This window comes from Pongo pygmaeus, chromosome 20 (assembly GCF_028885625.2).
Source record: "Pongo pygmaeus isolate AG05252 chromosome 20, NHGRI_mPonPyg2-v2.0_pri, whole genome shotgun sequence".
NCBI lineage: Eukaryota > Metazoa > Chordata > Mammalia > Primates > Hominidae > Pongo > Pongo pygmaeus.
Window position 1 is genome coordinate 47,401,605 of NC_072393.2, and position 15,736 is coordinate 47,417,340.

General features: G+C 49.1%; 1 protein-coding gene across 10 annotated transcripts in view; it reads left to right on the plus strand.

Moving 5' to 3' along the window:
• Positions 1 to 1,600: 1,600 nt before the first annotated feature.
• Positions 1,601 to 15,736, plus strand: part of CEACAM21 (CEA cell adhesion molecule 21) — a 28,655-nt gene continuing 14,519 nt past the window's right edge. Inside the window, exons 1-8 of one of the 10 annotated variants that reach the window (XM_063657476.1) lie at positions 2,571 to 3,056; positions 4,318 to 4,677; positions 6,459 to 6,734; positions 11,436 to 11,532; positions 12,543 to 12,595; positions 12,940 to 12,971; positions 13,256 to 13,297; positions 13,568 to 13,970. In XM_063657476.1, coding sequence (XP_063513546.1) covers positions 2,966 to 3,056; positions 4,318 to 4,677; positions 6,459 to 6,734; positions 11,436 to 11,532; positions 12,543 to 12,595; positions 12,940 to 12,971 — 909 coding nt within the window. In that variant the 5' untranslated portion in view covers positions 2,571 to 2,965 and the 3' untranslated portion in view covers positions 13,256 to 13,297; positions 13,568 to 13,970. Of the gene's footprint in view, positions 3,445 to 4,317; positions 4,678 to 6,375; positions 6,735 to 11,435; positions 11,533 to 12,542; positions 12,596 to 12,939; positions 12,972 to 13,255; positions 13,298 to 13,567; positions 13,971 to 15,736 lie in introns of those variants that run through there. The other 9 variants (XM_063657478.1, XM_054465779.2, XM_054465781.2 and 6 more) reach the window with 9 other exon arrangements.

The window sequence follows — 15,736 nt, forward strand, 5'->3', positions numbered from 1 at the left end:
GCACCTGATAGTGGTGCAGGACCCGGGGACCCTCAACATCAATCTGGTGAAGGCAGAGAGGGCCCCTCCAGATCTTCTCCCACCTGCAGGTGCCCAGCTCAGTAAGACCCCAACCCTGGGAGGAGGATCCAGATCCCTGTGCCAGGGAAACCAAGCTTGAGGCCTCAGGCAATGAGAGAGAAGGAGATGGAGGTCTGACCAGGAGCTGCTCTTCCTTAAGAGCCCGGGTCCCTTCCTTGTGCAAAGGCTTGGCTTATGAACAGAATCCTCAATCTGTAGTGACAGTGTCTAAGAGGATGACATGGACTCCAGCCTGATGTGCAGCCGTCCCTGTCTAACCTCTCCCTGCTGCAGGACAGCACCAGCCCAGGACAGGAATCCTCAATTGGGGAGCTGGTAAGAACATGGAATACTCAGGGCCTCTTACCTGCCTCCAGTCCACAGCAGCAGCCACCGTTTGTGCCTAGGACACCCACCTGCTGGCCCTTCTGACCCTTACAGTCAGGGCTTCCAGATGCCGCTCCTGACTCAAAGCCTAGCTACTTTCACCCTGCTGAGCCCTGCTCCTCCCAACCAGGGTTACTGCCTTGCTAAGCACCTCCTCTGGCTCCAGCTGACAGGTCACCCAACACCCAAACCCCAGAGGACAAACAAGAAAATAAACAGATATGAAGTCTGGAGGAGATGCAGGCTATGAAGACAAATAAAAGAGTAAGCATGAATATAACTCCACCAACAAAATTGTTTCCCAAAACAACATCTTCTGTGCCCATGATCATGGAACCAATTGTCCCTCACTATGTAGGCAAGCACTTCCAGGGTCTCTCAATTATTTAATGGGTGTCAATATACACTGTAACATAGCAACTCAGCAAAGAAAGTGGGAATAATTTATCTACTTACATTAAGGTCCTAAAAAGGTCTCCAGACTGCCAAAAAAGGGGGGCTGAACCACTCCTGCTTTGAGAACCATTGAACTACATCTTTTTTTAAAAGTTACCCCAGAATGGCCAAAACAATCTTGGAAAAAAAATTGGAGGACTCACTTCCTAATTTGAAAACTTACTAAAACACTACAATCATTAAAACAGTGTGCTTCTGGCACAAGAATGCACATAGAGATCAATGGAATAGCATCAAGAGTCCAGAAATAAACCCTTACTGTTACAGCCCATTGGTTTTTGACAAGATTCCTCAATGGGGAAAGAATAGCCTCTTCAATCTTTCTGGAACAACTGGATAACCACATGCAAGATAGTGTAGTTAGACCCCTACCTCACAGCCCATACAAAAGTTAACTCAAAATGTTTCAAAAACCTAAATGTAATAGCAAAACTTATCAAACCCTTAGAAGAACATATAGGAGTAAAACTTAATGATCTTGGATTGGGCAATGGTTTCTTCAATAGGACATCAAGAGCATAAGTAACAAAATTAAAAATAGATAAGTGAACTTCATCAAAGTTAAAAATATGTGTGCTTCAAAGAACACCGTGAAGAAAGTGAGAAGAAAAGACACAGAATATGAGAAAAATTTTGCAAATCATGTACCCCATAAGGGACTTGTATCAAAAATATATAAAGAACTATTACAACTCGATAATAAAAAGATAACCCGTTTTTTTAAACGGCAAATGATTTGAATAAATAATTCTCTAAAAAATATTAAAATGGTCAGTAAATACATGAAAAAATGCTCAACTTCATCAGCCACCAGGGAAATGAAAATCAAAACTACAATGAGCTATCACTTCACACCTACTAGAATGGCTATAAGTTTTAAAAATATTAAATAATAAGTGTTGACAAGAATGTAGAGAAAATGGAACCCTCGTATATTGCTGATGGGAATATAAAATAGCGCAGCAAACTGGAAAACAGTTTGGCTGTTTCTCAAAAACTTAAACATAGAACTACCACATGACCCCATATTTATACTCCTATATGTACCCCCAAAGAAATGAACACAGAAACCCAAAAAGATACTTCCAAGTGTAAGTTCATTGCAGCATTTTTCACGATAGCAAAAATGTGGAAACCACCCACATGTCCATTAAGAGAAGAATGAATTAAAATTGAGGTATAAACATATATTGGGATATTACTCAGCCATAAATAGGAAAGAAGCTGTAATATATGCTACAACATGGATGAATCTTAAAAGCATTATGCTAAGAGAAATAATCCAGAAAAAAAATACACATGTATAATTCGTTATTATATGAGACATGTAAACTAGGCAAATTCACAGAGATTGATAGTATCAGAGGCCACCAGTGGGTGGGGGCAGGGGGAAGTGGGGAGTTATTGATTAAAAGTATGAAGTTTCCATTTGGTATAATGAAGATTTTCTGGTAAAAAAATTATGGTAATGCTTGTACAACATTATGAATAGAATTAGTATCATTTAATTCTACACTTAAAATTGCTAATTCAGCACATTTATCTTATGTGTTATACCATATCTAAAGAGATCTTTGGGAAAGAAACACTTGCCCTGATCAGATAGTCCTCATACTCATGTACACACCCTTCATGACCTTCTGTACAAAGGGACACAAAGATTTAGGGACATGAGACAGTTCAGGCAACTGCAGATCCACAAAATATATGTATTTGCAAAGAGAATGAGAGTTAAGCTGGGGGTACAGACCCCAGACATGGAGAGGGTCCCCCTGAAGCCTTCCCCAAGGACAGCAGAGCCCAGAGCCTCCCACCTCCTTCCATCACAGTCCTCTCTTTCCAGGACACACAGGACACCTCCCTCCACACCTAGGAGCTGGGGATCCTCCCGAGACCCCAGGCCTGGGTCTCTGTCCCTGGGCCAGAGGCCAGGCTGGTGACACTGAAGATAGCAGGTGGGTCCTTCCCAGCCATCACCCAATGAGCCCCTTTCTAGCCCCCAGAGCCACCTCTGTCACCTTCCTGCTGGGCATCATTCTGCCTTCCTGGAGCACTGGAGAGCATGAGGAGACCCAGGGCCCAGCTGATTTTCTGTGTCACAAAGGGAAATAATCTACCTGCTGTGACAGAACCAAGGCCAGAACACAGCAGAGGTCAGTACTGGGGAGAGTGGGTCATCCTGTTATGGGGACCCCATTAGCGTTGCTTCTCAAAGCTTTGCCTGGGGAACCAAATATAGGCAAAAAGGAAGGAAAAAGGAAGGACAAGGGAGGCAGGACTGAGAGGGGAGGGGACAGAGAGACATTGTGGGCAGAGCCCCGCCCTTGCCCATAAACGGGAAGTGCTCCTGCCTGAGAGGAAGCTCAGCATAGAGGAAGGAAGGACAGCAGAGCCAACAGTCACAGTAGCCCTGTCTAGAGCGTTCCTGGAGCCCAAGCTCCTCTCCATAGAGGAGGACAGAGCAGGCAGCAGAGACCATGGGGCCCCCCTCAGCTCGTCCCCACAGAGAATGCATCCCCTGGCAGGGGCTCCTGCTCACAGGTGAGGGGAGGACTCCCTGGGAGTGGGTGGGAGGAGGGAGCACAGAGACTGGCTGGGGTCTCCTGGGGAGGATGGGGCTCTGAGAGAAGACAGAGGGCTTTTGTTAGAGACTCAGGGGAGAGAACATCTAAGAAGGAGAACCAAAAAATCTAAGTGAACTGGAATTGCCAAGGGGCAAAACAATCTCAGTTGGTCCATGTTTTCAAGTTCATTGTCAGTGGCCACTACATTTTGAAAATGATAGTAAAACTATATCACAGTGACAATTTAAATAAAAACACCACCAGGTCATGAAACTCTGTCTTCATCCGCCAACCTCAGACATTAGCAAATAAACCCCAGGATATGGAAGGCCCTGGGAGCGCTCATGAACTCATCCACAGGAGTCTGCAGCCTGTCCCAGGCACTGGGGTGCAACCAACATCACACAAGTCCCTGCCCTCACAGAGCTCACAATCTCATGGGGGGAAGACAGACACCCAAAGAGATCTAGAATGCGAGGTCAGGTTCTGACAAGAGCCCTGGAGGGAACAGAGCTGGGAAAGGTCAGAAAGGGAAGACCCAGGGTCTCTAGAGGAGACTTCAGGGAAGAAGTCTCCCAGGGATTCCCTTGTGTGAGTAGGAACTGAAGGCAGTGGGGAGGGAACCATGCAGACCCCTGGGAAAGAGGGTTCCACACAAGGAAACTCCAAGGTCAGAGGTACTGAAGGAATGAGGGTCATGCTGCTGACTTTGACCCAGTAGGACACACACACACACACACACACACACACCCTCTAAGGCTGAGGGGTGAAGAGACCTGCACCCAGGACCCCGTCTTTCCATACCAATGCATAGGTCCAAATATTGACTGATATTCTCTCCCCTTCCTAGCCTCACTTTTAACCTTCTGGAACGCGCCCACCACTGCCAGGCTCTTTATTGTATCAGTGCCCTTTGAAGTTGCTGAAGGGGAGAATGTTCATCTCTCTGTGGTTTATCTGCCCGAGAATCTTTACAGCTATGGCTGGTACAAAGGGAAAACGGTGGAGCCCAACCAGCTAATCGCAGCATATGTAATAGACACTCACGTTAGGACTCCAGGGCCTGCATACAGCGGTCGAGAGACAATATCACCCAGTGGAGATCTGCATTTCCAGAACGTCACCCTGGAGGACACGGGATACTACACCCTACAAGTCACATACAGAAATTCTCAGATTGACCAGGCATCTCACCATCTCCGTGTATACGGTGAGTGATTCCTCCATGCCTCTGGGTGTTGGGGGTCAGTTCTGCTTCACACACACAGGATTGTTAGGCCTGGGCTGTGCCTGCATCCCCCTCTGCATTACGTCCCATGTTGGGGTTTGGGCATTTAGTGCAGGACACACCCAGGGGAGACAAACTATAACAGATCAGAATTCCTTTCCCTTATCCGGACTCCGTGGAAATTCCCTATAGCAAGAAGGATAGTCTGATGCGGGAGATGCAGCGGGGGAAGATCAGTCTCTGTCCAACCCCGCTTGGCCTCCTCCTCATAGACATGACCTGAGAAAGATCTTATACGACTCAGTCAGGGCCTGGCCTGAGGATCCTCCCAGAGAAGCTCAGCCCTTGAAGCCCCTGCCCCAGGCCCCTGTCCCAAGATCCTGACTCCAGATGACCCTGGGGAGCCTGTGCCAGGGCTGGGTTGTGGCTTCCTGGGCAGGGCTGACTGTGAGCAAGGATTTACCAGCTGTCCCAGGGCAGTGGTTCCTAGAGCTGGTCACCAGGCAGGGCTCAGCCCCCAGAGCCTCATCTGGGCAAGGGCAGAGCCTCATCTTTCACCTGAGAGTCAGAGTGGAGAGGACAGACAAACAAACTTCCCAGGCCATTAAACTGGATGGGAAACTTAAAAGATGTCCTGGGAAGTGCACAGTCCTCAGAAGGAGGGAAAGCAGAGAAAAGACACTCTGGACCACTCCTTCTCCACCAGGAATCAGGCCCAGAGAACTCTTTTTTTTGGAGTAAAATAATAATCGATGATGTTTATTTGGAGCTATTCTGTGCCAAGCTTTAGGTCAGGTAATTGTAAATATTTTAATGTTAATTTACAGAGAGGATGGCAAGCCAGGGACCATTTACATTTACCCCATTTTATTAAAGAGAAATTGCATCAGCATCACACAGGCTGTGAGTGCTCAAAGTCACACCACCGTGTGTCTGCAGCCCAGAATCTGGTCATGGCCACCACCGTGGGGCATCTGTGGACCCCAGGACCAGATGTTGGTTCAGCTCCTTTCTTCTTGGGCATCCTCAGCTCAGAGAGGGAGATTCTGGTCTGAGGAATGAGGGGCAAATGGAGAATTAGTCAGTTTTTACTTAGAATCACCTGTCTCAACTATCAGACTCAATGCTAGGATTGTCCAAGCCTCTCCCATCAGATCCACATCCCTTCCTTCACTGGACGTGAAATCATGAATTTCTTGATTTGTTGATGTCACTCCCACGGGAGGATGAAGGAAAGGACTCAGCTTTCTCTCCCCATTACGCCCTGTACCTGCACAGGGTCCAACTGAGACACACACTCAGTAGTTCTCTGATGAAGGAGGGAGGGAATTAATGAAAAAAGAAAGGAATAATCATAACCTCTTTACAGACTGGATCCTGAATGTAGGATCCTAGGAGGAGCTGGCCACACCTCTTCCTTGTCCCTTAGGGGCTGAGACCCATGTTCCATTTCTCTGACTGCCTGCTCCTAAAGCCACCCCAGGAATTGCATCTCATGTGACTCTGGGGCTGCTCATCTGTGGGAGGGTTTTCAGGACTCCCTGGTCCTGGTCTGAGGCAGCTGGGTCCTCCTGATCCCTGGGGTCTCTGAGGTCACTGTAGTCCCCACTGCTCGCTGCTATGGGTGTCTCTGGTTCTCTCTGCTCCTCCCTGTCTTTCATCTTTCTCCTTTATTCACAGGGGAATGTTCTAAATTTGACTCTGAGATCTCTGAGGATGCAGCATGGCCCCAAGACACTTTCTGTTGGTCACTCTATCCACAGAGTCAGTGGCTCAGCCCTCCATCCAAGCCAGCAGCACCACAGTCACAGAGAAGGGCTCTGTGGTCCTGACCTGCCACACAAATAACACTGGAACCTCTTTCCAGTGGATTTTCAATAACCAGAGTCTGCAGGTCACGAAGAGGATGGCGCTGTCCTGGTTTAACCATGTGCTCACCATAGACCCCATCAGGCAGGAGGATGCTGGGGAGTATCAGTGTGAGGTCTCCAACCCAGTCAGCTCCAACAGGAGTGACCCCCTCAAGCTGACTGTAAAATGTGAGTGACCCTCGGCCCCTCTCACTCCTTTCCTTGTATATTTTCCTAGGAGGGAGGGGGGGGTGTAAAATGATACATGGAATGAGAAGGATGAGATTCCTTCAGAGCCTGGAGAGCAATGTGGGTAAGAACTCAGGGATTAGACTCATCCAGTTATCATCCTGGTTACAATAGGTACCAGGTATTTTATCTCGGGCAAGACACTCAACCTCCTGGGCCTCAGTTTCCTCATCTGTAGAATTGTTACAAACACGTGGATTTCAGGGTGGTTGTGAGGATATTTATTCAGAGATTAATGCGATTAAAGCCCTTAACAAGGTCATGCACAGAGCCAGGGCTCAATCAGTGCTATCAATATCAACTGGTATTATTTTTATGAACTTTGTTGTTATTAGCTGTTAAGTTGAGCAGACTTTGGTTACATTTTTGTTGTATCACTTTCACTTACCAGTTCTGTAATCTTAATTGAAGTACTGAATCTTAATTGAAGTACTTAACTGAAGTACTTCAATGTTAATTGAAGTACTGAAACTATAAGTTTCAGATTCTAAATTGGCAGATGGGATTCCACCCTGTTTGGAAAAACTCAAATTGTGTTTTTCCTCTGCTCTCACTCCACAATAACAATCACCAACACAGACACACTTCTGTGACCAAATGTGATGGGGGGGGTTTCTCCCACACACCCAGCAGCCAATCAGTTCTGCACTGTACATCAGCTAGGTGTCCTCCAATTAAATCCTGACACTATCTACCTGGAGATATCAGCAGAGGGCTCAGTCCCACAAAATTGCCCCCACCTTCCCACCAGTCACAAGTCTGGGCCTCCAGAGCTTCTTATGACTGGCTTCACATTCAGGTTTCCATGACTCCCTGTTTGGGTTGGATTAGTTTGCTCAAACAGCTCTCAGGACTCAGGGAAACGCATACTTAGGTTTACTGGTTTATAATAAAGGACTTTATAAAGGATGCAGATGAAGAGATGCACAGAGCATGGCATGTGGGAAGTGGTGTGGAGCTTCCATGCCCTCCCCAGATGCACCACACTCCAGAAACTTCCATGGGTTCAGCTCTTCAAACCCAGTCCTTTTGGGGTTCATGACATAGATATGATTGATTTAATCATTGGCCATTAATTGATTCGATCATTGGCCATTAATTGATTCATTGGTCATTGGTGATTAATTCAAACTCCAGGTCCCTCCCCAGGGATTGGGGGTGAGGCTGAAAGTCCCAACCCTCTAATCCTGCCTGGGTCAGTGACCAGCCTCATTCTGAAGCTGCCTAGGGGCTGCCAGTCATCAGTCAATTATTAGCTTGAAAAAGACATCACTTTGGAGATTCTAAGGACTTTAGAGTCACATACCAGAAAATGAGTGTATTAGTCTGTTGGGAGCAAGCCCCCCAAAGTCTGGCCATAAACTGGCCCCAAAACTGGCCATAAACAAAATCTCTGCAGCACTGTAACATGTTCATAATGGCCCTAATGCCCAAGCTGGAAGGTTATGGGTTTACAGGAATGAGGGCAAGGAACACCTGTCCCGCCCAGGGTGGAAAACCACTTAAAGGCATTCTTAAGTCACAAACAATAGCATGAGCAAGCTGCATCTTAAGGGCATGTTCCTGCTGCAGTTAACTAGCCCAACCTATTCCTTTAATTCGGCCCATCCCTTGGTTTCCCATAAGGGATAATTTTAGTTAATTTAATATCTATAGAAACAATGCTAATGACTGGTTTGCTGTTATTAAATATGTGGATAAATCTCTGTTTGGGGCTCTCAGCTCTGAAGGCTGTGAGACCCCTGATTTCCCACTTCACACCTCTATATTTCTGTGTGTGTGTCTTTAATTCCTCTAGCGCTGCTGGGTTAGGGTTTCCCCGACCAAGCTGGCCTCGGCTGCTAATAAAGACAAACCTGAGACTGGGTAATTTTTTTAAAAATGAGGTTTAATTGACTCACAGTTCCACATAGCTGGGGAGGCCTTGCAATATTGGCAGAAGGCAAAAGCCATGTCTTAGATGGTGGCAGGCAAGAGGGCATGTGTAGGGGAACTCCCCTTTCTAAAACCATCAGATCTTGTGAGACTTATTCACTATCATGAGAACAGCATGGGAAGAATCCACCCCCATGATTCAATTACCTCCCACTGGGTCCTTCCCACAACACATGGGGATTATTACAATTCAAGGTGATATTTGGGTGAAGAAGAGCCAAACCATGTCATTCCACCTGACCCCTCCCAAATCTCATGTCCTCACATTTCAATACTAATCATGCCTTCCAACAGTTCCCCAAAGTCTTAACTCATTCCAGCATTAACCCAAAAGTCCAAGTCCAAAGTTTCATCTGAGATAAGGCAAGTCCCTTCCACCTATGAGCCTGTAAAATCAAAAGCAAGCTTAGTTACTTCCTAGATATAATGGGGGTACAGGCACCGGGTAAATACACCCATTCCAAATGGAAGAAACTGGCCAAAACAAAGGGGCTACAGGCCCCATGCAAGCCCAAAATCCAGGAGGGCAGCCACATCTTAATGCTCTGAAATGATCTCCTTTGACTCCATGTCTCACATCTAGGTCACACTGATGCAAGAGCTGGACTCCCATAGCCTTGGGCTCCACCCCTGTGGCTTTGCAGAGTAAAGCCCCACTCCTGGCTGCTTTCATGGGCTGGCATTGAGTGTCTGCAGCTTTTCTAGGTGCATGGTGCAAGCTGTTGGTGGATCTACCATTCTGGGGTCTGGAGGATTGTGGCCTTCTTCTCACAGCTCCATTAGGCAATGCCCCAGTAGGGACTCTGTGTCGGGGTTCCAACCCCACATTTCCCTTCCACACTTCCCTAGCAGAGGTTCTCCATGAGGGCTCTGCTTCTGCAGCAAACTTCCACCTGGACATCCAAGCATTTTCATACATCCTCTGAAATCTAGGCGAAGGTTCCCGAACCTCAATTCTTGACTTCTGTGCACCTGCAGGCTCAACACTACATGGAAGCTGCCAAGGCTTGGGGCTTGCATCCTCTGAAGCCATGGCCCCAGCTGTACCTTGGCCCTCTTTAGCCATGGCTGGAGTGGCTGGGATGCAGGGCACCAAGTCTCTAGGCCACACAGAGCAGGGGAGCCCTGGGCCTGGCCCAGGAAACATTTTTTCCTCCTAGGCCTCAAGTCCTGTGATGGGAGGGGCTTCCAGGAAGGTCTCTGACATGACCTGGAGACATTTTTGCCATTGTCTTGGGAATTAACATTTTGCTCTTCATTGTTTATGCACATTTCTGCAGCTGGCTTGAATTTCTCCTCAGAAAATGGATTTTTCTTTTCTATTGCATCATTAGGCTGCAAATTTTCCAAACTTTTATGCTCTGCTTCTGTTTTAAACATAAGTTCCAGTTCCAAACCATACCTTTGTAAATACATAAAACTGAGTGTTTTTAACAGTACCCAAGTCACATCTTGAACACTTTGCTGCTTAGAATTTTTTTTCCACCAGTTGCCCTAAATCATTTCCCTCAAGTTCAAAGTTCTGCAGATCTCTAGGGCAGGGGCAAAATACCACCAATCTCTTTTCTAGAGTATAACAAGAGTCACCTTTGCTCCAGTTCCCAACAAGTTCCTCATCTCTGTCTGAGACCACCTCAGCCTGGACTTTATTGTCCATATCACTATCAGCGTTTTAATCAAAACCATTCAACAAGTCTCTAGGAAGTTTCAAACTTTTCTCCTGTGTCTTCTTCTGAGCCCTCCAAACTGTTCCACCCTCTGCCAGTTACCCAGTTCCAAAGTCATTTCCACATTTTCAGGTATCTTTACAGCAGCACTCCACTAGCTGGTACCAATTTACTGTATTCGTCCATTCTCACACTGCTAATGAACACATACCTGAGACTTGGCAATGTATAAAGAAAGAGGTTTAATTGACTCACAATTCCACATGGCTGGAGAGGTCTCACAATCATGATAGAAGGTGAAAGGCATGTCTTACATGGCAGCAGGAAAGAGGGCATATGTAGGGGAACTTTCCTTTATGAAACCATCTGATCTCCTGAGACTTATTCACTATCACAAGAACAGGATGGAAAAAACTCACCCTCATGATTCAATTACCTCCCACAAGGTCCCTCCCATAACACGTGGGGATTATTACAATTCAAGATGAGATTTGGGTGGGGACACAGAGCCAAACCATATCAATGGTGATGAAAACCAAATACGTATTTCACAATATCACACACCCTTCTCCCTCAAGGCAATGGGAGGATAAGACAAGCTGCAGGTAGGTTGATTCCCACTGTGCCTTCCATGTGGAAGGCCCCTGAAAACAGTCAATGAACATCATCCCTGCTCATCAGCATTGAGTTGACAGCAAGGGCCTGCCCTCTACGACTGCCATGGGATGGAAAAAAAGAAACAGGGGGAAGAGGAGTGATGTGAGAGGAAGGAGGGACTAAAAAACACAGGAGCAGGATGAGGTGCAGGCTTCCTGTGGGAGAATGCAGGAGTTGATGCATCCCAGTAATTCAAGCATAAGACACAGAAAATGGTGCAACCACGGAAAGCGAGGGAGCCAGCTATTAGGACAGCACAACAGACCACACTCAGGCTCCATGGCATTTCCTTCCTCCCTGACCATGCCCCTGCCCTGCAAGGCCCCTCATGCTTCCTCCTGGAACAGATTTGGACCTCATCCCCTTTGCCTTCTTCTTTCAGCAGATGATAACACCCTAGGCATCCTGATCGGGGTCCTGGTTGGGAATCTTCTGGTGGCTGCACTGGTGTGTTTCCTGCTCCTCCGAAAAGCTGGCAGGTACCACAGCTTTTCCTCATTCTGCTCCCATCCTTCACGCTGACCCCAGGCGAGGAGGAAGGAGACCCTGTCCTGTATTCAGTGCCAGGCTCTCCCCAGCCTCCCAACTCCCCAGGGATCCTTCCCTCTCATTCCATGGCTCCTTCCTTGCCAGCTGCTGACCCTGGGCTGCTTCCTCAACAGCTTCATCCTCTATGAATTCAGTCCACTTAAGGGCATGCCCCTGAGCATGGTCCTAATTTCCTAGAACAGCAAAGCCACAGCTGCCCGGGGAGGGGGCGGTGCTCAATACCTTGTACCTCCCCCTGTTCACTGAATCCATCCACCCAGTGAGAGGGCATTTGCAGGCTCGGGATCTGAGGGGGGATCCCGGGCATCGTCACATAGTGGAGAGTGGAACAGCCTGGACGGGCTGGGTGGGATCAGCGCCCCCTTGGCTGACATGGTAACTGCAGACACTGAGCTGTGAGAAGGGAGAACCGGGGCCCCAGTATGACATATCCTGGAATGTCATTTATGTCTCTTGCCAAAGGGCAGAAAGAGAAGACAAGATCATTGTCCCATTTCAGCATCTCCAGCCCTGAGTGGAGTGTCTGGTCACAGCGGTGACACTGAGTTCCAGGAGAATCCAAGATGCATGCAGTCCCCTCAGTGTCCTGCACATGTGCCTGGCCCTGCTTTCTCCCTGGGGCCTTGACCCTTCCTCTCAGGCAACCCTTGGTGGTCTGATTCCTTCCCTGGGTCCTCAGTCCCTTTCCTGTGTCACTGGATCAATGTTCTCCTGGCCCAGCATCTGCCTGAGAGTCCTTCCCCTCTGGCCAGGACAGATGTGGCTTTGTAAGGCCTTACCTCAGCTCCCCTCACCTGGGCCCCTCCTACCACAGAACTCCATGAAGAAAGGAGGTCTCCATACCCCTCTTGGAAATAGGGTCCTTTCCTGGTCCCCTATTTTAACTCCAATTTGTTACTTTTAACCTTGCACCTTCACAAATAACCCTGACCTTTCCTAGGGCCAGTGATCAGAGTGACTTCAGAGAGCAGCAGCCCTCAGCCTCCACCCCCGGTGAGTGTCCCTTCAGTCTGGGTATGGCTGGGAACTGCTAAGCCAGCCCCAAGGTGTCCACTCCTGCCAGTTACACCCAGGGGCCTCTGACCCTATCCCTGGGGCTGCAAAGAGGATCCCATAAAACATCACACAGGAAACCCCAACTGGCCGGGTCAGCCGTAACCTCTGGGCTCTGGGTCATGGGTCACTTCCTCAACCTCACTTGCTCACTTGACCCCTAAAATGACCTGACAAAGGCTCCCTCTCCCCAGTTCTCTAAGAACTGAGGACCCCCGCACACTCTTGCAGGAGGGGCCCAGCTATCCTAACACTGTCGTGCTCACTTTTTTCTCTGTCCCCAGGCCACGGACCCTCTGACAGCTCCATCTCCTAGGTAAGACTATCCGTTCCCAATCCCATTTCCACTGGGGCCCCAGCTGTGCAGGCTCAGGGCAGGGGGACTGTCAATCCCCAGCACAAACCCACCCTACTCAGAATGACTTGGATAAGGTTAGACCTGCCCTGGCCAGGAGCTGGGCCTCTTTTCAGGGCCGGGATCATCCACTCCCTGTGCTAACCCCACCCTGGGACCCTCCATCACCTGAGGAGACCCATCACCTGAGGAAGGACAGCAGGAATCCTTCCTTGTCCCCTGACACCCATCTCTCCCCTGCCCAGGTTCCCCTACTCAGCCCCAGGGCAGCTGCTCTCATCTATGAGGTGAGTGTGGGCCACAGATATTCTGGTCCTTTGGGCCCCAGGGGGACCCAGGATCTGTCCCCACTGGCATCTGGCTGAGCTTTGAAATTCAGGAAACTGCAGCGAAAATAACAGGAGGTGGCGAGCAGAGGAGGGAGGGGCCTGGGAGCAGGAACCCCCTGAGCACATCCAGGTTCAGCCCCAGAGCAGCCCTGGGTGGGCCCAGAGAGAGATGCCAGACCCTGTTCTGAGAAGGCCATAGGGGTCAAGGCCTCTTCTCTGTTTTTACAGGAATTGCTATACTCTGACGCAAACATTTACTGCTGGATCGACCACAAAGCAGATGTGGCTTCTTAGGTTCCTCTGGGATCTGCTCCTGTGGGTTGATGGAGCGTACCTGAAGCCCCCAGCCCTGGGGATGGGGAAGGACATGGAGCCTGAGCCAGAGAACCAGCTCTGAGTCCTGAGGAGACACAGGCCTGGGGACAGGGAGGGATGGGGGTCTCTGCTGAATATCTGGAGACCTCCACAGACTGCCCTGGGCTCTGGGTGGGTCAGGACAAACGCTTCCCATCACCACAGGAAGTAGGGGCTTGCAGGGAAAGTGAATGGGCCTATGGCCCACCCGGGGTCACCTGGAAAGGATCTGAATAAAGAGGACCCTTCCTCTCATTGGTTCTTTTTCTGCTCATGGGAACTTAGCAGAAACTCACCTGAAACTCCCTGTCCATTCTCTCCTGGGTCACACAGGAAAAATATCTCCACCTTGTCTCAACTGCAGTCTCTCTTCCCTGGGAGACAGGAGTAGGGGGTTGGGAGTCAGGCTGGGGTGGACCCTACACAGGAAAGGGCAGGATTCACAGGAGCCCTGCCCAGTCAGCCAAGCACTCAGCTGTCCTCACACTACCCTAGGGACCAAGGCCATGCACAGCCCCAGCCTGGGGTCCCTCTGTGAATGCACAAGTTGTCTCAGGAGTGCAAAAGTTGGGGCTATCTGATGTCCACACAAAGATGAGCAATGCAGGAGCATCCATGGGTGGTACAGATTGTGGATGTGACCTCCACACAGCCTCCAGTGTCCTGAGCCCTCCTGCCCTCTTCACCCAGGCCCTGGAGGCCCTATCTATCACTGTCCTCCACAAATGAGCTTGCCTGTCCCCAAATCCAGGATCCTGGATGCTTAGCTCTGGCCACCAGGTTCTCCTCTGTCCCAATGGCCACTGCTCAGGAGATCTTTATCCCTGTGGGACACAGAGAGGGGCTGTCAGAGTAACCAAGGTGGGAACAGACCAAGAATTCAGTCCTTGATCAAGGTCCTCCTAGGCACTACCCAGGACTCTAGCCCCTCATTTCCCATCAGTTCCCAATTTACGCCCTGGCGTGGATCTCACTGAGCAAGCCTCCTTTCCACACAGAAGCATCCAGGTCAGAGGAGCAGGGCTCCCCAACCTAAAGCTCATGCAGGCTCCCATGGCGATGGGACAACCTGTCTGCCCCTCTACCTGGCCCCACAGGCCCCTCCAGCCCTGCCTCACCTGCAGCTCCTCCACACACCTGGGCCAGCTGTTCTCAGCCCTTCCCTGAGGGCCCTGGGGAGACTAACGATCTCATGTAGGTTCATTTGGACCAGGTGCCACCTTCCCACAAACAAGCTGGTCCCTGAACTAAAGCACAAAGCCATGGTTTCCAAGAGTGTTCTGCCATTGTCCAGGGTTGTTGGCCATGAGATGGGAAGTAGGAAAAACAATCTGCAATATTTACATCAGGATTTAGCTGTAAATGACCCTGGATCCCACCTGCACACATCGTCAGATGAGACAAGGTGACTCCTCTGTAGGTTCTTGTTGATGCTGTGTCAAATTCCCACAAGCTTAGTGACATAGAAACCTAAACCAAGGTGCCCACATGGCTGTGTTCTTTCTGGAGGCTCCAGGGCAGAGTTCGTTTCCTCTCCTTTTCCACCTGCTAGAGGCCTCCTGCATCCTTGGCTGTGTCCTCTTTCTCCATCTTCAAAGCCAGCAGTGCAGCATCTTGACACTGCTCTGTCTTCTGCATCTGTCCCCACATCTCCTCCTCCTTCTCTGACTCTCCCACCTCCCTCTCTTATTTGTAAGGAAGGAATTCTGTGATTATGTTGGACCCATCTGGATAAACTACAATAATCTCCTGAACTCATAATCCTTCCTTTAATCTGTAAGGTCTCTTATCATGTGACAGATTCACGGATGCTGGGGGTGATGATGTGGACATTTTTGAAAAGCCCCTGTTCTGTCCATCACCCATTTCAAGGCCATTTTCTCATCCTTGCTTACTACAAACTGCACATGGGCTCCTGGACAAGGCCATCCTGACTGTGGTGTCAGTTTCTGCAATAATGTCTACAGCAGCCTCAGGGTTATGGGAGAGCAAGACAGAAGTCACTTCATGATCCTGAACACCTCTCCACCTTCTTGTTGTTAA